The sequence below is a fragment of the Filicampus tigris genome, chromosome 14, assembly GCF_054856515.1.
Source record: "Filicampus tigris isolate MCC_2025a chromosome 14, RoL_Ftig_1.0, whole genome shotgun sequence".
Classification (NCBI taxonomy): domain Eukaryota; kingdom Metazoa; phylum Chordata; class Actinopteri; order Syngnathiformes; family Syngnathidae; genus Filicampus; species Filicampus tigris.
Genome location: NC_141230.1, coordinates 11673973 through 11696807, shown reverse-complemented (window position 1 = coordinate 11696807; position 22835 = coordinate 11673973). Strand labels below are relative to the sequence as shown.

Below are 22835 nucleotides of genomic sequence, written 5' to 3'. Positions count from 1 at the left end.
CACCTCTGAATGGCGCACCTCTGAACTTGCCCCAATGCGAAATCACCGCTTCAACAGATTGCATTACGCTCCAATACGTTGGATTCATAGCTTAATTTCCCCTGTGCACTCAGACTAACTACTGCAGTCCAAAAACCTGAGTGTGAATGATTGTTTGTCAATAAGAGCCCTACGACTGGCTGGTGACAGTCCAGGATGTTACCCTGCTTCTTGCCCAAAGTCATCTGGGATAGACTCCAGCTCCCCAGTGATCCTATTTACAACAAGCACTATAGAGAATGGATGGAATAATACTACACACTTTTAGACACACATAGTGTGTACATATTTGTAGTGGTTCTCTTCTTCTCCAGGCTTAAAAGGAAACATACTGCATGTGACTAGATGCATATATATATCACCGATTTAGAGTGATGCTGGCGACTCTCTGACTCTTTCAGCCTTAGATGGATGTTTGTGAACATCTGATATGCCTGTCAGGGGAAAAAAAAAAAGAAAGCAAGAAAAATAAACAAATAAGAGGGGCCCAGGCAAAGCACAGGAGGAGATGAGATGAAATAATACGTCTGTTGGCTGCGTGATTCACTCGGACATAAAAGCACAAATACAAGGGTGTGGATTTAAATCAGCGGCGGAACACACTCCTCCGAGCACGACATTAATTGCTGGGAGGAGGCAAAGACATTGTTTGTTGAACACAGCAGCAGAGGCAACACATTACGCTGCCTGTCTGATGTGGTGCTCGTCTTCTCACGGCGGCTTGCGCAATATAGCACAAACACACTGGGGTTAGCGTAATGAAAAATGCCTTATCTGAGTTATAAGCTTGGATGAAGTGAGTGTGATGAAGGTGAAAACACCTGAAGAAAGGTATAATACGTTCCCTCCCAACCAGGACTATAGCAACAATAGTTCTAGAAGCTTCAAAGTCTCTTTAAGTGAAAATGAATGTCTTCTAAACAGGGCCGGAGCCATGGGTGGGCCTGGGTGTGCACAGGCCCACCCAGACTAACAGACAGTTCACCCAGTGAGATTCATGAAAAAATATGTACTTTTACATTTTTAGTAAAGTATGAAATTATTTGTGGGTTTTTTTTGGTAGTTGAATATTAAGAATGGCATAGTTGTAGTTCTCTAAGGAAGATCTGAACTTTATATTATTCGGTTTGTCGTTTTATTTGAATATACGATGTGTCGGGACAGGAGGATTGTGTGAAATGAGAGAAATATTCAGGCCCACCCTGATTTTTCCAGGCCCACCCATTAGCCACGTTCTGGCTCCGCTAGTGCTTCTAAATCTGACACGCCACAGGGAAGAGTTTTGCTAACATTCCTGCCAAATTTGAATGAGTAGGGGGGAAAAAACCCCCACCTTTCTCACAATTGCATGCGCACACTCATGGCCCACAATAAGGTGCTCTAAAGCCGCCACACCAGCACAAAACCCTGCAAGTCTGGCTTTCTTTTCCTTCTTTCTCCCGTCCTGGCTCTTCACTGAAGGTTCTTTTAGTAATTGTTTTCATTTGATTATTTCAAAACTATCGTCCCGTCCTTGCTGATTTGTTCCACTGCTCCTTCCAATTTAAGAGTCCCTGTCTGTCACATACTGTCGCTAGCTATACCCATGTTTACATTATGCGTGCATGTAAGCAGAAACAACTTCGTATGCACGGTAATGCAAAACTGATCATAATTGTTTTTGTTTTGTTAATTTTAGCTTACCTCAACATTTTATCGCATGAAATACCCTAAAGTGTCAAGAAAAAAACATCCGTTTTTTTGTTGAAGATGCTAAAAATGGCAACAGCAAAAAACACAACAAAAAAAGCTATTACAATAAGTGCCATGTAATGTAATGTAATGTAATGTGAATGTCTATATGAATGTAAACATATGAGAAATCGTAGCGTTACCCCATTTTTTTGAAAAAATGGCCCCAATGATAAAAAAAAAAATAATAATAAAAAAAATAGTAAACTACCTTTATATTCTATTTGTTGTAAAAGAGGCCTTTAAATACCACCAAGCACCGAATGTCACATCATGGTGATGTTTATGTGTACTGTTCATTAGATTTCGAGTGGACATAAATGTAAACCATCCCTGGCTTCCTGTCACTGAATGCATTTAAATACGAGACCGAGCGCTCATCCACACATCCCTTCCTCCTCCTCCTACTCTTCTACCTCCTCCTCCACCGTGGAGGAAAAAAATAGACATTTCATTGGCTCTTTAGTGTGGAGAGGAGGAGAAAGACCGGGGAACTGCTCGAATTCTTCCAAGCTGATCAAATTTCCTCCAAGCCGCGGTCCTGCTTCCTTCACGACCGACGAACATCCACCCAGCTTTACTTCTCTCCTTCGCAAGCTCTTGGCTAAAACGGTAAGGCAATGAAGAGAAAGCGCGACCAAAGTCGTTTCTAACATGACTTAAAAGTAGATTTAACTACAAAAATGTTGTTGCAAGCTCGCGAAATCTGACTTTTTCCCCCTCCGCTCCACGGCCAGATGTTACGGGGTGTCGCTGTGTTCCTTCTGCTCGCTCTGACTCTCTCTCGCGCAGAGGTAAGTTTGGACACTTTAAATTTTCCACATTTTTACATTGATCATCTAAAAACACGTGCCGAAATATTAATATCAACAAAACATGTCCAAACATGTGATGGTGTAATTTTATTATACAGTTAATACAGTGTGCTTACCTGATTTTCCAAAATATCCCAAAAATGCTTATGAAGTGTGGAAACAAGCAACATTTTTCTCCAAATCACTTATGGAAAACTCAGAGAGGCTCCATTTGTAAAGTGAAGTGGCTCAGGAAAAGGGACTATATATAAAACAGTGACACGTGAATGGCATGCAGCTGTGAAAAGAAAAGAAGGATTGTTACTCCTTGTGTACATGTCATCAATGCTGCCCCACCTACACTTTGCACTTCTTTTGGGGATGCTTGGGTGCAAGAATGTTGGGCTGCCTGACAGCTGCATCTAATGGTGTCCAAACAGTGCATTTGGGTGGCCAGTGTGTTTGTTTGTGCTTTCAAGATTGGGCTCAGGAAGAATGGAGAATGCTTACTTTATAAGTGTCACACTGCAAAGAGAAGAACCCCTGAGTAAACGCGGGCATATTGTGGCAGGGTAATGGCACTGAACACACTAGTGGAGCAATGATGACATATGTTGCTTCGGAAATTGCAGAGCAGACACACCGGTGTCATTTCATGGCCTTCCTTGGCACAGCTGTTGAACACCTGGCTTTTGGCTTTACACTGTTAACCATGAGTCACTATCACAGAAGATAAGCTCCTTTACTTTTCGACCAGGTTGTTACCTAATTACAAGGAGGATTCAAAAACACTATAGTGACAGGCAGCAGACCTCCATTTAGGTCGAACAACTGACAATGGTACTTGTAGATTTGATGAGAGATGAGGTTTCTTGTAACTATACTATTGTTAGATTGAGTTGTTGTTCTTTGGGGGACAGATTTGAGTGAGGTAACAGGCGATAGGAAGTGACGTTTTCCCTGTGTTTTGCCTATGAAACAAGCTGGGCTAAATGCGTCTCCTTTAACTGCAGCGAGGCTTCTGAGATCCTTAAAGGGAAATAAAGCTCCAAAAAGGTCCTAGAAGGTGCTAAAAGGAGACACATTAGTCCGGCTGTGAGGCTTCCGAAGTTCTTAAAGATACATAAAGCTCCAAAAAGATCCTGGAAGGTGCTAAAAGGAGACACATTAGTCCGGCTGTGAGGCTTCCGAAGTTCTTAAAGATACATAAAGCTCCAAAAAGATCCTGGAAGGTGCTAAAAGGAGACACATTGAGTCCGGCTGCGGTGAGGCTTCCATGCCGCAGTGAGTCAGTCTTTCGTTTCAAATATCGACCAGCGGTGGGGGTGGCAGGGGCGAGTGGTAGTTTGTCGAACTTGGTAATCGGACACGCTAACGGAAGCCCGTTTAAAATTATAGGCGGCACAGCCTATGCCACTGGTCCACACTGGATTATGATTGGACCCCCCAGGTGCTAGGCCAGATAATTGATTTTTGGGTATTGTCTGATTTTTCCGGGAATTTGTTTTTCCATGATTCCCTCCATTCTCTGTAGAGAACATATAATGAATGTCTATCAGCGTTTTGAATTTTTCGGGTTTGTAAAATGTTTTTGTTTGTTTTGCGGACTCCATGAGATAGCCTTGACCCAGGTTGACCATGTGATGATTTGTAAATCCAACCAGATTGAATACTACAGTTTGAAGACGTGACATAACCACAGCGCTTGTTGTCAGATTTGTGTGCATTTTGGATCAAAGTTAATCCTGATTTTTTAAAAATAAGACCCCCACAGCATGCCCCTTGGGTGCTAGATGGAACAAGGACAACAAACATTGAGTTATTTATATGGCTGGATTAAGAAAGTGTAGGAAAACACCCTGTGGTGGCAGAAACGTGCATGACAATTTGGTTTCTGGCTGCCAAACGAAGGTGAGGAAGATATTCACCTTCTTCCGTGCAATCAAAGTTTCCTCAATGATAAATAAAACATGTAAGGGGTCCCACCATTTCCCAAAGCAGTTTTTGTTTAATCCCGTTAACACACACACACACTCGCACGCGAGCAAACATTTACCAAAAATATTACCTGCTTGGCAGAGGTAATAAAGAACATAGTCAAGAGCCCCAACCTCTTGCCTGGTGGCCATTAATGACGCAGCGCCTCTTTTCCCTCCTCTGCTGACCTTCCATTGCCTCCCCCCACCATTGCCTGCCTTCCCTGGAGAATGCACTATTGTATGCACGCCTTATTCAATTCCTGATGGCGATCTGCGAGGAATGGCTTGCTTCGGCCACAGTTTATCCAATGAAGCCGCTCGCCAGTTAATGGGGCGGCATCTGTTCTCCGAAGGTAATTACCCTGATAATATATGGCCTGTTGTCTGGCCGTGGGAAGGGCTTGACCTGGCATAGCAGCGTGCTGGCTAAAGAAGTTCAACAAGCTGCAGCAGATGCCTCACTTACTGTAAGTGTGTCAGTGACATCAGAGACACTTTAGACGAAGAATACGCACGGACTGCGTGAGCTGATGTTTTTGCATTCTGACTGTAGGTTATTCAATTCTGGCCATCTGCTGCCCATGTCCACAAAAATCTTACACTGTTCTGTGAGAAAGGTGCCAACACAGAATCGGGGACTAAATTCATCTTTTTATTTTGGGGAATCCCCATCGCACTTTGTTGGGTTCTGTGTGAAAGGCATCACCGGCGAATGAATGCCAAAGCTAGTCTTAGGGCTCCGATACGGCAATTTTGCGGAAACTGTGAAATGTGCTATAGCCAAGGTTACACAAATGTACACTTTGCAGTCTTTTTGTCCATGTTCGGTTGAGCGTTACCTATGAAATTGGGTGTTCAAGCGTTGTATTGCAATGTACTTTGCAGGACTTCCCCATTATCAGAGATGCTTCTCTTGTGTTCATATGTTTTTTCAATTATGAATCACACATAATCTATGTTTTTTTGGGGGGTATAAATAATTTCATGGCATAATACTGGCATTGTGCAGACGTCTGTGTTTTCATCAGTGTTGGTAGGGGCAGGCCTTCCGCTGCACGGTTTGTGAAGAACAGATTCTGTTTCTATGCGTTGGAGCTGTGTGACAGCCAGAAAGCTTCTCAAATGGTTGCTGAACTGCAATTGGGGACAGAAAAAACTTCTTGGCAGGCAGCATTTTTGCAACACTCCTCCATTATTAATTGGCGAGCCACCGTGGGAAAGAGAATGATATGCTTACAAAAACTGCAAAGTTGTCAAATGCTGATAGCCTGAATGATACCTGAAATGGAATACAAAAAAGAAGTGTATAGTGACTTTTAGGACAATTTGTTTGTTTTCAGGTTATATGCTTTGTTTTTCACAAGTACAACTACAAACACAGAAGAAACGATGTATTTTTTTCTCTCTAAAAAACGGCTCTATCGTTGAGTGATTTGCTCATTTAAAGAGAGGATCGGAAAAAATAAGGAAATGAGATCGACCCCTTCTCTTGCAGGGTCCTTATGAATATTTATGAAAAGTTGGCTCATAAGGTTTGGAATTTGAAGTATTGCACTGGTTCCTGTAATAATGTTGATGAGGGTGAGAGCACATTCTTTCTTCCATTAAGCACAAACAACACCCTTGTTGTCAAGCATGTGAATGTCAACACTGAGCAAATGTTCGTGTCTGACCATATCAGTGTTCACGCACAGGTGATAAAACAGATTTTTTTTTTTTGTTTCAAATTGCCAAAACATGACAATTTTTTCAGATTTTAGTTGAAATTCCACTGTCTACCAGTCCACCAAGGAGTGCTTGAGGTAAAAATTGCATCACTTTCAACAAGAGGCTGAGGGAAAACTCTTGCATTGGGTGCGGTGTGAAATACCAAGCAACACACAACAGGAGGTTGATATGCAAAGCGGACCAGGATGCGGGCTCTACATTCACATCTATTATCCCACATTTTTTGCGGTGACAGAGTGGAATGGTTAATTTACCTGGAAAGGCCAGCAATGGATCATGAAAATTGTAGTTGTCAAGGCAAAGGTGCACACGAGCGCTATCCTATCAGGCTTCAGCAAGCAATAGAATGAGGACATGCTCAAGTAGATGTCAAGTCCCTTGTTGACGCTCCATACGCGGTTCTCTTGCATCCGAGGTGGGCTAAAAATATCTGCCCAGGTGGAGAGAACATGAGCATGTGATGGAGGGGAGGGGTGGGCGCTTTGTCCTTTGTCTTTATCAAACCGCTCTAATTACTTCAGTTCGACATGCATTCATGCAGCCTGGGCAGGGACTAAACAGAATAGGGAGCGAGCCATGCTCATGCAATTATAGCATGGGGGAGATCAGGGTGAGGTAAGACTTGGCTGTATATGCTGGAGGGTGGGGTGGGGGTTGTATTTCACGCCCCCGTGGTATGTTCTCTTCAGTGTTGGATTTGCTTGAAAAGAGTGTTCCTGTAGCTTCAGGGTTGGTGGCTTTTGACTTTTAGACGAGTGACAAAGAACAGCTGTCAACTAATTTGGTTGCACGTAAGCTACGATAACCGACATTCAAAGCCAACGTTTAGCTGATAAGCCAATCATCACTTTTGCCCAAGAGGTTCATAGGAGGATTTTTATCAAAATTAAGGGACTGATTTTTCTGACTGAAGCAGCAAGATTTTGCAGATTACAAATGTTGACTGAGCTCTTCCTCCTCAGTGTTCTCGTTTCATTGCAGTTTTTGCAATTGTCAGTCCCCTAAAAAGTTCTGAAGCAAAGCATTTTTCACTGCCTGTGGTCCATTTATGCGAAGCTAATTGTTTAACAGCGGATATCGCATGGCACTTAACAAATATAGACGTTAAGAACCCGGTGTGTAACCAGGAAAATATTAATCAATCACTAACAGCAGCCCATGTACACTGAAAAAAATAAGTTGTTGGGTTAACGTAATAAAATTATGGAAAGAATTTCTGTCATTTAGTGAGATACAATTTTGTTGATCAAACAGACACCCATGTTGATTTTTTTCAGTGTATAACATTCATTGATCCATTCATTCTCCATGCGCTTATCTTGGCTTCAGCCTTCCTGTGGAGTTTGCATATTCTACCGTGCCTGTGTGGGCTTTCTCCGTGTACTCCGGTTTCCTCTCACATTCCAAAAACATGTTTGCGAGGTTAATTGAAGACTCTAAAATTGTCCATAGGTGTGAATGGTTGTTTGTCTTTATGTGCCCTGCGATTGGCCGGCTACCAGTCGAGGTTGTACCGCACCTCTCGTCCAAAGTCAGCTGTGATAGACTCCAGCCCAACTCCAGTGAGGATAAGTGGTACAGAGAATGGATGGAATCCAATGAATGGGTCAAGGCAAAGCCCTAATGATTTCTTGGAGAAGACCCTTAGAAGAATATATACTACATTTTCTTGAGAATTGATGGTCTCAAGCCATTTGATATTATTCATGTATTCTAGAAGCAACTGAGAACCAGTGCAGGATAACCAGGCATGTTTAAAACATTTTAATCTTTCAACCAGAAGACTGTAACAGCCACCGTCTTATGTGTCTAATTTGAATCATTACGTATTTATGTTCCCGATTTTGTGTAATTAACCCTGGGAGGCAGCCAAATTCAATCTAATACACTTCGTTCAAAAGTTGGCCGTGCATATCTTTAATCCTTTGTGAAGTTTTGAAGAAAATTTGTTCTAATTTACCATTTTTCTCCTTCTTCTCTGGAAGAGTTTAATATGTTCCACACGGTTAGCGCGCTAGCAGGCTCCCTCTCTGTGTTGTTGCTTCACTGTTAAATAGAAAACACATGAAGAGCAACGTCCTGCGTGACAGATTTGGCCCTCTGTGGCCCAGATTACGCAAAGACCATAGCAGTGATCAACAGTGTGATCAACTATGACATTGAACAGTGTTGGGAAAAGCGCCACCAGCCAAGGCTTCAAGACGTGTGAAGAAATGTGATTTTCAAAGCTCGGGTGACAAAGGCCGTGGTTGGCTTGTTCCAACTGTAAACTCCACTAATAGCCTCACTGAAAAATCACAGAAGAGGGCAGGGAACGTAGTCATGGCTTTGGATTGAGTCTCAGCACAGACACCTACCGAGAACTGAAGAAAAGGGAAATCGAACGTAAAAAGTAAGTCAGGTTAGATGGAGACTGACAAAACTAAAGGAAGCTGTATAGACGCGATGGATGCGGGTCGGGTGGTTGGCGACAGGGCAGGCAGGTCGTGTGTGTATGCGAGGTGCTTTATTCTCTTAGTTTAGTTTAATTGCGAGCAGATGTGACTCAGCCCGGTTGGCGACTCCTTCCAGGCTTTTTCTTTCGTCCGCCTCTCTCTCTTTGTCTTCGTCTCTCTTCAAAAAAACATCCCCGCCGTCTTTATGTTATGAGGTCTTGGACGAGGAGGCCTGGTGGGTGGAAAAGAAGAGGCTGCAGACAGGAGTGACATCATCTCATTCGTGGATGCATTCCTTTCACACTGAATAAGGAGCAGCGGGAAGACTAACAGGCAGATGGGGGCAAACTGCTCATTACCCAGGATGCTTTTGTTTCTGCGGGGTTAATCTCAGCCCACGCCTGTCCATAAGCAAACACCCAAGACCACCCCAATTGTTTATCTTGACTGTTTTTCCAAGTCCTCATTATTTCAAGGACATACCCCAACATTGGTAGTATCTGTCACGCGCAGCACACACTCTAAGCAAGGTTCTCAGCTCAAAGGAAGTGGTAGATTCTGTCATTTTGTGGCTCGCGTGTTTCTGTCCTCACAAAGCTGTCAACTACACAAGAAATGACGTATAAAGTTAATTAGACTCGGAAAGGAGGCAACATCCAGGGGTACTTTAATTATTGAAAGCAAATCTTCCAGCTTTAATGACTCCAGTCCGTCAGTAACAGATGAAAAGTCGCTCGCTTGTGATGCTTCTCCCTCGTGGATTGGGATTTAGGCACAAGCTCGCAGATATTTTTCAGCGGGAAACTAGTTCATACTCAGGCAGAGTCTTTCATTTGTCTTGGGTTGTCCTTCGGGAAGGCATTGTGAAATGCAACCTCTGCTTACTGAACCAATGTCCAAAAACTGGAGAGGCAAAGGAAAGGCAGGAGAGGGGGAGATCAGGGGCAACACTCTGACCTAGATACCGACCAGATTTTGGCTCAAGACGAACCCGGTCAGACCCCAACTGAGGCACAACATTGCTCAGGAATGTACTCCCCTTTCCTCCCATTCTGGGTCCTGACAAGGTCCCTCACCTCTTGATATTTTACCAAGCACTTCATTAAAGACATGGAGCACATTTTGAAGCTGTGAAGTTGATGTGCTATGAGTCATCCCAGGCATGCAAATATCTGTCTGTGGCTGTCGAACTCACTCTTTCATTTTGATACTGAAGAGACACTTTATTGGGTTTTGACCCAATTTTGACATGTACATTCAAACACAGATAATTTATCAGCAATGTTGCTAGTATTTTGGAACCTATAAAATCATAGGCAATCTGTTCTCTGAAAACCCCTCTAAATTACATTTTCGAGACTTGTTAAGCTGGTATTGCGCACGCTAACTTAAAATCTTGTGTGATCGCATGCATGACATAGTTTTATGCGACTTGAGTCATATTTCCACTAAAAATATAATTCCTAATTGTATGAGCTCAGGGGCTTTTGATGTCCACTATCAGGGGTAAATAGGAATTGTTCCTAGGCAAAAAGTCAGAAATGATAGAAGGCATTGTTACATCATCAAAACAGCTTGTTTCAGATCACACTCAAAGGAATTGGTGCTTTTCTCCCACGAATCCAGCAACTTTAGTTAGAGAGCTTGCAGTTTTATCTTAAAAATCATCACATTTGTGCTCCTCTTTCTTTTTAACTATCAAAGCAGCACAGCAATGAAAGCTCTGTGTGAAATATGAAAACAGAAAACCCTCTTTCACATTCTGTGAGATTCTTTACCAGCCACTTCAGCCATGATGAGCTCCGAGCTGAATCACAAGCTCAAGAAAAGATTGAACCAAAAAAAGCCTCTGATGATTGATTTCATATAGTAGAGATAAGAATCATTGCAATGGCAACTCATGACAGCTTTATTCTGCTCAATTCAAGATTGGTATGGAAGCAGGAATCCAGAACATTCAAAAATGAAAACATATGGAAAACATCATGTTATGCCTTCATTAATGTGATGAAAGACATTTCTAGATTGTACACCATCATATTTCATGCTCCTGTGGTTCATTTGCCGTTCAAGATGAAGTTATTCCTCCTACCAGCCAATAAGCCATCTATGGATTTTCTCCACGCTAACGAGGAGTAGGGCACTCATGGGAATTGATCTGCCGAGTGACATCGGCGCCGGAGAGCCATTGATTGACCTTGTAACTCATCGGAGCATAGCAAAGATATGCGCACACCTATGCACAGCAACCTAAATGTGCACATACAAGCACAAAATGTCGCCGTGAATGACATTATTGAGTGCCCCGCTGCTATGGTAATAATTCCTTATCAGCAAAGGGAAGCAAGAAAGGATTTAAAAATACATTTGATGTCAATCGCAGCACAGAAACAATTCAACTCTATCAGCGTTATCATCACCATCTCCTCCTAATCTCATCATCTTCTTTCCCCGCTCCCTCTTTCCTTTTTATATTCCTTCCATTAAACAGAACAAGCTGGTCTCGGTCCAGTGGCACTCGGCCCTAAAAGGACAAGACGGTGGGAATAAAACAAGGTGACAGGGCAGTAGAAGTGCATCAGACTCGAGCGTGGAGACGCCATGCTGAGATGGCGAGGTGATGCAACGAGGCTTCTTAGGAAAATCATTCAAGTCGATAAATCTCCCCAGAAGCTTTTTTTTATTGTTTTAAATCAGGAAACAGGGAGAAAAGAGGGCAAGGGCTTGAGGCAACTGAGACGTCAATCTTATCTACATGAAAAGTATGCTAGGATGGGCGTGACTTCGTCTCTTAGGAAACATCGCGATTTATATTTAATGGAAGCTCACCACTTTGAACTGCGATGATTCATGTCATAGAAGAACACCCACAGAAGTGGAGGGCGCTTTTAATTTGCGAGAATGTTTTAATTTGCTACATGCTGAAAGGCTAATGAGTGTGTTTGTATGCGTATGCTCTAATGAGATGCTGAAATGTACCGGCTCGATGTTTGCAGATGAGCTGTCATATCCATTTTTAGGGGCCCGAATATGGCACTGTGCAAACGTCTAAAGACACGGCTAGCTGTGTTGTTTTAAATGACCTTTTTCATAGCAGGCGTTGTAAAAGAGTAACCAGTAGAACACATACAGTAGATACAAAATAAAATGTGGTTGTGCGATTGGCTGGCGACCAATTCAGGGTGTACCCTGCCTCTTGCCCAATGACAGCTGGGATAGGGTCCAGCACGCGCGCAATCCTAGCGAGGGTTAGCGATTCAGAGAATGGAAGGATGGAGGAATAACCCCTTCAAATTTGGTGAGCCCCTGGATGAAGGTGCAGGTACAATCATTTGTTTTCATTGTTTGTTGGTCTAGACACATTATGGTACCGCCGGTCAGTTCGTCATCTTCCATTACCCAGGAAGTAGCCTGCAGCGAACTAACAAACATCTGGTCCAACAAACACAATACTTCTTTCAACAATTCGGCCTTGTTGGAGGTTTGTGCTCCACTGAGGGACATTCTAATTTATAGTATGTTCACCATTAGAAAACCAGTGACAAGAGTCTGATTTTGTTCCTTGGGTTTTTACGCTACAAACTCCCACCCATTCTTGTATGCTAAAGTAAGAAGGCTGTGTTTTTATATTTGGCGCACAGACAGTGAAATTATTGAATTTCACATATGTGGTCCAGAAAGTGTGCAGTATTTCCTTTTATAGTAAGATGATGAGAAAAAAAGGGAACATAATAGAGTTATGGGTTACCGTATATTATCTTGAAGATCATAGTTCCTTTGCCATTTTTAACTGCAAATGAATAAGCCCGCAGTTCAAATTTGGCAGTATTGCTTTTTTGTCCACAGAGGTATTGTTGGTTTGTATTATTGATTGTGTCATTTCTTATTTGATACAGATCATTATGCTCTCTCTTGATTGTAAAAGTTCTCATTTCACCAACATTTTCAGGGAAAATACACCTCTAAAGAAATTCCATGCGCTGTCATTCATGACATCAGGTGAAACTTCAGCTGCACAAGTATGTTTAGCTTTTTCTTTGGCTTTTTTTGTGATGCCACTATAAAATATTTTGAGTTAGGGAAAGTATAAAGTATGTGATGAGGACACACAAAATGGAATTTATTGTGATGTAGTCTGTCCTGCCTGCTCAGTATTTTTGATTATGTGTATGTTCAAATATGTACGTTTACAGTGTGTTTTAAAAGTATTTTTCAAATACATTTAAATGTTTAAAGGAAAATCCACCCAAACATATTTTTTTCAATGATATGGTCGAAGCAAGCCAACTAGTTGAGACAAGGCATTCTGATAAATATTGCGTTTGTGGAACAATAGTTAATCCACTCGTTTTTAGCCATCTCAGGGGGCGGCCATTTTGTCACTTCTGTCAACTGAAAAGGACATCACAACTACTCAGGGCTCAGGTAACGACTAATCACGGCTGACGTGTTTTCTGAAGCTGAGCCGTGATTGGTCGTTACCTGAGCCCTGAGCAATTGTGATGTCATTTTCAGTCAACAGAAGTGACAAAATGGCTGCCCCCGTAGATGGCTAAAAACGGGTGGATTTTGTTGCTTAACTCATATTCCACAAACGCAATATTAATCAGAATGCCGTGTTTCAACCAGTGGGCCTGCTGGGAACCTATTCTTGAAAAAAATGTGTTTGGGTTGATTTCTACTTTAAAGTGTGAGGTAGTGGTAAAACAATTAAATATTAATTTGTCTCTCTATATCGTGGATTTCAGCATATCCTTGCCTTACATGGGAGTTCACTTTACTATACTCAAATAATAATAATGAGTGACAGTGGCAATATTCAAATGCACTACCTGGATGTGTTGAAACATTGTGCTGTGTCATGGGGGTCAATGATAACATTGAAACAAATGCACTCTGCTGTGATCTCATTATGAGGCTTTCTCTGTTGATTGGCACTTGTGGTCTCGCCGGTACACCCTCTCACCATAGCAACAACCCAATGGAATGGCAAGGCCTGTGCTTCTGCGTTCATTAGTTAAATGTCAGGGTTGTCTGCTGGTTGCACATAGATGGACAGAACACCGCCGGAGTCATCTGCAGAGCTCATACAGAATTCGCCGTGGTGGTTTCGGTGCTAGTAAATGGGGGTTGCAATCTTGAGGCCGCAGGGATCACTTTTAAGATTTCCCCCCAACATTGGATTATTATGTGTGCGACTTTTAAATCATGCATAGAAGTGAACCACCATTTCCCTCAAGCTCCTCTTGCCACTTTGAGCTTAAAGTCTGCTCTACTTTTGCATGTGACTTCAAACTTCCCCCACCCGTTATCCATCTTGTTACATTCAATTATTGGTGAGCTTATGTGAGTCTCCAAGAATCTAGCCCTTGTTTGAGTCCGCATACCAGACCCTGAATGTGGACCGCAAGCTCACGTGTGCTCGAGCACAGGAAGGGCCAACTTTTTTTTCTGCCTCGTTCTCGTTACAGGAAACAGTGCCTTAGAGAGGGGGAGGGGAGCGGGGGGGGGGGGGGAGATTTTATGGGAACAGACCCAAAGAAAAACACGCCCGAGCCAGCCTCCAGATGTGGAGACACCCTGTACACACATGCACTCCAATGCACTGACGTTGAGACACAAAAGGCACACAGATGGAGAATGGCGGAGGTAACGAGGGTCATAAAGTGAGTGCGAGTGTTTGCTGTTTGAGATTGGCCGGTTTTCTTTGTTTTGTTTTTTGGCACTGGGGAGAGCAGTGGAGTGACAGACCAGAACAAAGGATAAAAGAAAGAAAAGACGTCATGGCGAAATAAACAGACATGGAAAATATGGTGCGCTCATCCTGTTTATTTGTCAACACGCAGTTCCATTCGAGGTTTTGACTAATCTGTTGAGGCTGCGTCTGAATCATAACCCACTGACTCAAGCAGCTGCTCTCACGCCATGTGATGTATTGCCCCCTAGAGGAGAAACGCCACATAACTATGTGGAGCTGCATATTTGCCTGGAGCACAGATTTGATTTTCTTCTCCTCAGATTTGAGGTCAAGGGGGAAAAAAAAGAGAAATAGTACAGTTAGAGTTGTATAGGAGTGCATATGCAGTTGCAGATAATGGCGAATTGAATATATATATCATTTGCACTTTTATAAAAAATAAAATAAAAAACTATTTGTGCGACGCTTTCATTTGCGTGTACAGAAGTTAGATTGTGCATGCCTACGTGATTTAATTCCTGGAATTGTTTAAGTATAGTACAGCTGACTATAATTTTGAGTTTGATTGGTGTAGTTTGGTATATGTTGCTGCTCAATGTCACCAAAACATTGATATACTGATGTGGTACTTGGGTCAAGCTATCTCCTTGTAACATGTTTGTAACTATCATACAAAAAAAAAAATTTCAGGAGCTGCAGAGCAAGAGCAAAGTGTGTGCCAATGTCTTCTGCGGGGCAGGCCGGGAGTGCGCTGTCAATGAGAAGGGGGAGCCCAGCTGCCTGTGCATAGAAGTGAGTGAGGGAGCGAGTGATGGATGGGAATGAGGAAGAAGTTTCCAGGTCATTGTTTCCAATTCATGTCCCTGGCTTCCTTTGTCCCTCCAGAGCTGTAAGCCCCACAAGAGGTCAGTATGTGGCAGCAATGGAAAAACGTACAGGAACCACTGTGAGCTGCACAGGGATGCCTGTCTGAGCGGACTGAAGATCCAAGTGGCCTACGACGGACACTGCCAGGGTACGTTTAGATGTTTGCAATTCATGTCAAGTGAAAAGTTGAGTTTAAAACTAGATAAAAGAGACTTAGTCCGCAAAATGGCAACAAATGAGTCAGACTTGATGAACTTGTTCGCGTAAGCTCCACAGAACATAAATATGGGCACAATATTGTGGAGTGATCACATGTCAGAGTCAACTATAAAGCTACACACCATATCTACATAATCTAAGATCATGTTTTATACTGCGTTTTATAACACCTTATTCAGCAGTGCGGACAGGTTTGGGAGGGAGTCAAAATTGGCTCAGCAATGAACTCTTTAAAGTGAAATCAAGCCAAACATATTTTTTTAAAGAATATGTTCCTAGCAGGCCCACTAGTTGAAACACAGCATTCTGATTAATATTGCGTTTGTGGAATAAAAGTTAAACAGCAAAATCCATCCATTTTCAGCCATCCAAGGGGGCGACCATTTTGTCATTTCTGTTGACTGAAAATGACATCACAACTACTCAGGGCTCAGGTAACGAACAGTCACGGCTCAGCTTCAGAGAACGGGTCAGCCGTGATTGGTCGTTACCTGAGCCATGAGTAGTTGTGATGTCATTTTCAGTCAACTGAAGTGACAAAATGGCCGCCCCCAGAGATGGCTAAAAACGGGTGGATTAACTCTTATTCCACAAACGCAATATTTATTTCAACTAGTGGGCTTGCATAGCGCATCTTCTTGAAAAAAAACATGTTTGGTTTGACTTCCTCTTTCGATCCGTGTGTGTACAATGAATGAATCTATGACTGAACTGAAGTAATCACACATATTATTTTGCTTTTTGAAAAAGTGAGGCATCTGTCTGAGGAGGTGTCTCATGCTATTCCACCCAGAAGTCCCCAGCAGAGGCTGCCGCCACTCAGCAAGGCTTGCTTGGTGTCTGTTTCAAACTATTAACAGATTGTTATATTAGCATCTTATCAGGAGTGAACTTTTAACTGCTCTGCTCGCCCTCTGTAAAGTTCTATTTACACTCCTGAACGCCTGAACGTTGATCTGAGCCGTGGCACCGACTTTCTTCACGGGGGCCAGTTATGTCACCCTATCCCCTTTTCGGACCTTTGGCCAAGAAACCTATGCCACCATTAAACATAGTAACTGGTCCTGTGATTTTAATTTTGTGTGTTTTTTTTTTTTAATCACCTTTTAGAGAAAAAGAGTGAGCAGGTAGCTGCCAGCCCAGGTGGGTGTTACATTCATTTTTACACTTTTGGTGTGGTTGTGTGTTGATTTAGCGCACAATCATGGTCTAATAGACAAACAAAAAAATACGTAATACTAATGCAAGCAATATAGATGTCAGACGATGAATTATTCCTGAGTGTTGACTGATATAATGTTCCCCGTCTCGCAGTGGTGTGCTACGCTGCAGACCGCAACGAGCTGAGGAGCCGTGTGATTCAATGGCTGCAGACCGAGGTTGTCCCAGATGGCTGGTTTGTCAAGGGCTCCAACTTTTCTGACATCCTGCTCAAGTACTTCAAGGTGGGCATATTCCAACTTGTGGCATATTCTGCCAAGGAATTATGTTGGAGTGAGTTGAGGAGTTTCAATAGACAAAAGTAGCATTTTGACACATCTTGTGGCATCTCGGTGCCAAAGAAACATGTTAAAGTGACTTTGAGGAGCTTCATTTAAACAGAAGTTGCACTTTGTCACCATCTTGTGAACTCTATAGGCAGGGTATCAATTACAATTGAGTTTCTATATTCGTAGCGAGTTTCGAATATTGGGGGAACACTGTATACTCAACTTCAGCTCGTTTATCTTTCTGCATGTAGGCCCTACCCTGCTTTAGAAAACTTTTCGAAAAGTTTTACATGCAAACATCACCTGCATTGAGTTGGATTTGATTGTTGTTTTATCGTGTTTTGAACTATATTGCGGCAAAATGAGAGTACACTACTCGGCTGTTGCATGCACTTGATGTCAAATTCATTCTTATAGACAGCACAAGGGGGTCCTCAGCATACGACAGAGATTGTAATCCGGATTTATAAGAGTATGCCGTAGTCGATCACTACCCTATGGTCATGCAGGTGTAAAGTCTTAATTTGAGTAAATGTTTCTTAAAGTGAAGTCAACGCAAACATTTTTTTTCAAGAATTTGTTCTTTGCAAGCCCACTAGTTGAAACAGGGCATTCTGATAAATATTGCGTTTGTGGAATAAGAGTTAATCCACCCGTTTTTAGCCATCTCCGGGGGCGGCCATTTTGTCTTCTGGCAACTGAAAGTGACATCACAACTGCTCACAATGACCAATGACGGTTCAGAATCAGAAAACAGGTCAGCCGTGATTGGTTGTTGTGAGCAGTTGTGATGTCATTTTCAGTCGACCGAAGACAAAATGGCCGCCCCCGGAGATGGCTAAAAACGAATGCATTTTGCTGCTGAATTTATATTCCACAAACACAAAATTAATCAGAATGCCGTGTTTCAACTAGTGAGACTGCTGGGAATATCCATCCATTATCGATACCGCTTATCCTCACTAGGGTCGCAAGGCGTGCTGGAGCCTATCCCAGCTGTTTTCGGGCAGTAGGCGGGGGACACCCTGCATTGGTTGCCAGCCAATCGCAGGGCATACAGAGACAAACATCCGCACTCACAATCACACCTAGGGGCAATTTAAAGAGTCCAATCAACTTACCATGCATGTTTTTGGAATGTGGGAGGAAACCGGAGTACCCGGAGAAAACCCACGCAGGCACGGGGAGAACATACAAACTCCACACAGGGAGGCCGGAGCCAGGATCGAACCCACGACCTCTGAACTGTGAGGCGGACGTGTTAACCAGTCGTCCACCGTGCCTTTGCTGGGAACATATTCTTGAAAAAACTGTTTGGGTTGACTGCACTGAAAAATTACTGCAGTAACGGAGCGTGTGAACATTTTGATTGTATGCCATTTGTTAGCTGGAATGCCGTATGTCGGTACTGTTGTAAATATAGATGCAGAAGTTCTACTGTCTTTGGAGTAAACAACATTGAAGCCGTTTTGGTGCATTCTTTTTTTTCAGTCGTATGACAGCGGCGATTCCACGCTTGACTCCTCCGAGTTGCTCAAGTTCATCCAACACAATGAGTCTGTGGCGACTGAGATGCAGTCCTACGCCGACCAGGAGAGCAACAAGCTGCTTCGGTTAGTGTCCGCTTGCATGGCAGCTGTTGAAAGTTTAGACAATGCTTTTTTTGACTCTGTGCTAACTGTGCAAGTAACTTGGGTAATGCATAGCTCTACTATGTGCTCTTGTGCTATTTTAGGTGGGTCAATGAAATCTATCCATTCCAGTGTAAACTATATTAGTGGGGCCCGCCTTATGGAAGCTTGCAAAGCTGACTTGCCCCTAATACTGAGTTTGCATGTGTGTGCATGTGTGTTTGCGCTATCCAGGAGTCTCTGTGTTGATGCCCTCATCGAGCTGTCCGACGAGAATGCCGACTGGAAGTTGAGCTTTGATGAGTTCCTCAATTGCCTGAAGCCCGGATTCAACCCGCCTGAGAAGAGTGAGCTTACACCAACCATTTTGAATAGCTCGATCAATCGGTCGCCAGTCAATCACAACTCACACAAAGACACACATCTAGACAAATGACCAATCACACTCACATTTACACCTATGGGGGAACTAGAGTCTTAATTAACCTACCATACATGTTTTTGGAATGTGAGTGTGGCAGAGTTTTTAACCACACACAACATGTGCAGAGCAAATATGGCATCTGTAAAGCTGACGTAAGTGGTGGAATTGAAAGAGAACTCAATGCTGTAATTCAGTATCATGCTGTCTCTGGTTGCTGCAGTATACTTTGCTCAGAGGCTAAATAAGTGGGCTAAAGTTCAGAACACTGAACCTTGGGGCTTGAGCAGACTCAAGGCCCTGTGTGGTTATTGAGAAATTCTAGGATTACTCCAAGCACATCAACAAGTGTTTTCTTTTCCCAAACTGTGGGATAAAAAGAATACAAACATTGCGAGTACTGGTGCTTTTTTTTTTTCCTCGTATTGTGGCCAGTGGGTGTTTACTTACGTTACTAGTCAACTGGAAAGGTCAGGCAAGGTCTTTATTTGGTAGCAGGCTTTTTCTTGGGCAGATTTATAGTTTAATAATAATAATATTCAAAATTGGAATTTTAATTTAATACAAGAAGGATCTGCCAGTTCCTGTTCAGAGGGGAATAAAGAGTGTCTTTTCGGGGAAAGACACTTATTTGTCAGTTTAGTTTAATAAAGACATGTTAAAGTGAAGACCACTATTTGAAAAAAATATGATATCCTCAGATTAGTTGATATTCCATGGGAAAGAAAACATTGGGCATCCGACCATTACACCTGCAGGAAGTCAAAATGAAAATATGTTCATCCTGCAGTGTTTGAGGTCAGGGTTTTCCACTTCATCCATCCTAAACTCATCCGACATGCCTTTATGGACCTTACTTTGTGCCCTTGGGAACAGAAAAGGCCCTTGCCGAAACTGTTTGAAGTATATACTCACAGTGGTATCCGAATAGGGACAATAATGCTCTATTATCTCATCTCCCACTCTTACCTCCTTGTATCTTGTATGTTTTTTTTCCCCCAGAATGTGCCTTGGAGGATGAGACTTATGAGGACGGTGCAGAGACACAGGTGGAGTGTAACCGTTGCGTGTGTGCATGCGGCAACTGGGTATGCACTGCTATGACCTGCACAGGTAAGCTCCAAGATAATCATTTTGTTTTTTTTTCCTCAGTGTCTTTGTACCTAACGACAATTGACTCCCTTTGTGTGCAGACAAAACAGCTGCTGTGGATGAGTCAACAGATGGCGGTGTGGAGATGACAGAGGAAGAGTGGGACCTCCGCGTTGCAGAGCTCAACAAACACCAGGTTGGGTTTTTTAATCAGTAAACCAACTAGCCCAAGGATCTGACTAGAGGGTTTCTCCAGATAAGGGAAATGTGTTTTTCTTGACAAAAGAGATTTGAATTAAACCGCATAGCCCGCAAAGCAGCATCCTGTTTTCCAATTTGTCGACGTAAGCTTTTCTGTAACAAAAACACATGCCAGGAAAGCAAGAAATCAGCATATTTTGGAGAGGAAAATTGTCTCAAAAGAACAATCATGCTGTAATTAGTGGAGCACTGGCAAAAACATGCTTAAATATAGTACGGTATAAACCAAGTCAGCTGGGTATACAACAGTATAAAAAATGGACAGATGGGATTCCTTAAGAATCACACTTAATGCTTATTCAGTTTTAGGCAATTCAAAATGCATTAATGCAATGCACGAGACATACAAATGTAACTATTTTCTCCTAAAATTATTAAAGCAAATTTAACATTTTTTTTAACCTACTGTAGATAAGGTAAATGTAGCTAGGTTTGCGATCTTTAAGCTGGAATCACTGTAAAAATGTTAAAAGGAAAATGAAGGGCTATGAATACTTTCCAGATGCACAATATAACAGCATGACGCTAACGCGGTTAAACAAGGTCGATAAGATTCAGCTGAGCCGAGATTACCTCCGCCAGCGCTTTTAATGCTACTGCTTTAGTTTTATTGTGTACGGGCGCAACATTATGAAATTCCTTTATATAAATACAGTATCCATTATGTTATTTTACCACAGGAAACAGTGGAGAAAATGAAGGCGAGCCCAAAGGAGGCCTAAATGAGGACGCGAACAAAGAGGATGCACATGACCACCCTCCCTCTATACTTGACTTACCTTGCAGCCTGGGTGTTGTTATGACGTCTACATGTTTTCTCTGCTATTTTAAATGTTATTATTATACATTTTTGAAAGTGTTTATGTTGTTTGATTCCAGGGACAATCTTATGATTCCCTTGCGTTCAGTACTGTCATATTTGATTGTATTAACTACTCTTGTACACTTCTTCCTATGTATTTTTGCAGCTTTTAAGGACAGAAAAGCAGGATGTCAGTGTTTTAGAGATTGAGCAGCGATGACTTTATGGTTAGAAGCAAGAACGCGGGAGGGTCCAACTGCTAGCGATGCATGTATACTCAATTAATGCACTCGCTTTTCTTTCTCTTTGCTTTTTTGGTTCATCCAAACAACCAACCCGAAGAGGGTTTACATCATATTAGGCATTCTGCAGCACAAATAAACAAACAGAACATGCTTGCTTGTGTGTTCTGTTTGTTGGGGCCATTTGAGTTATAGCTCATCATGTTCCCACTCATATACACTGGACGAGCTAAAGTTTTAGGACGTCAACTTACTACTTTTGGCCGTACAATGTATATCTCTCTCTGGGGTCTCTTAGTCTCTTTCACACAGAGATCTTGCATCAGAGCTGTAACAGAGGACCCAATGTTTATCCATCATTGTCTTTTACACACAACCTGTCATTTTTTCCCCACCTTGTCACTGTTCTGCAAAAATGGCACACACATAGAATGGGTGGTATAAAGTCAAGAATCTGAGGCTGTGTGGTACGTGTGTGTAAGGGAATGGTAGGAAGATGGGTCAGAAGAGTGAAGTTTATCACTTCTTACTCACATCTCACATCCTATTGTGTTGAAAGCAGTTGTTACTGACACACCAAGCGTTGACCTTTTCACACATCTAATTATCAGTCACATTTTCTTGCTTTCTCTGGTTTACGTGTAAACGACAAAGGCAGATGTTCCCTGTGTGAAACGTCACACTTCTGTCCCACCTTTCGGCATTCCCTATCAGGCAAGAGGCGTCCTGCCTCTGTTATGGCTCCCAGAAGAGTTGCTACTTACAAAGAAAAAAAGGCAGGCAGTGTAAAAGGGACTGCAGGCTGAGATGTACACTTGCGAGACTGCATCTGAACATAGCATGTAGACATTTGAAACCAAAGATGTGCTGAAGATGTTTTGAGTTATGTACACAAATTTTCCAGGTAACATTACTCTGGGCCCAGCAACAACACTATACCTTTCAAAATCAACCTTTGCAAAAGGACTAGCCTCATTAGTGTAGTTGCATCACAAAGCGCATTTGTGTGATCGAGAGAGTGTGTGTGCAGTTAATTTTTTCCTTTTCGTACTTCAGTGTGTTGATTTGTTAAAACCCTGTGTCTAAATTGGGACAACAAAAAACAGTGCCTTAGACTTGCAAGAGTATTGGCCTCCATATATATATATATATATATATATATATATATATATATATATATATATATATATATATATATATATATATATATATATATATATATATATATATATATATATATATATATATATATATATATATATATATATATATATATATATATATATATATATATATATATATATATATATATATATATATATATATATATATATATATATATGTATTTTTTTTACCACACATTGAGTGTGGTTTTGCTGATGTTTGGTTGTTAAGTGGCTTGTGAT

The 22835-nt window shown here is 42.1% G+C and overlaps 1 protein-coding gene across 1 annotated transcript; it reads left to right on the top strand.

The window, feature by feature from the left end:
• Positions 1-2225: 2225 nt before the first annotated feature.
• LOC147136362 (follistatin-related protein 1-like) lies at positions 2226-21582 on the top strand. Its single transcript, XM_086051252.1, has 11 exons — positions 2226-2382; positions 2508-2564; positions 15095-15196; positions 15290-15419; positions 16601-16633; positions 16805-16935; positions 18472-18593; positions 18846-18958; positions 20035-20145; positions 20226-20320; positions 21066-21582. Exons 2-11 carry the CDS (start codon positions 2508-2510, stop codon positions 21105-21107), a joined length of 936 nt encoding a protein of 311 aa, XP_085907378.1. The 5' UTR covers positions 2226-2382; the 3' UTR covers positions 21108-21582.
• The last annotated feature ends 1253 nt before the right edge of the window (positions 21583-22835 follow it).

Coding starts and splice junctions, on each gene's coding strand:
- LOC147136362 (XM_086051252.1), top strand. CDS start 2,508: ATGTTACGGGGTGTCGCTGTGTTCCTTCTGCTCGCTCTGACTCTCTCT. Junction 2,565..15,094: donor TGACTCTCTCTCGCGCAGAG/GTAAGTTTGGAC, acceptor AAAAAATTTCAG/GAGCTGCAGAGCAAGAGCAA. Junction 16,634..16,804: donor GCAGGTAGCTGCCAGCCCAG/GTGGGTGTTACA, acceptor CCCGTCTCGCAG/TGGTGTGCTACGCTGCAGAC.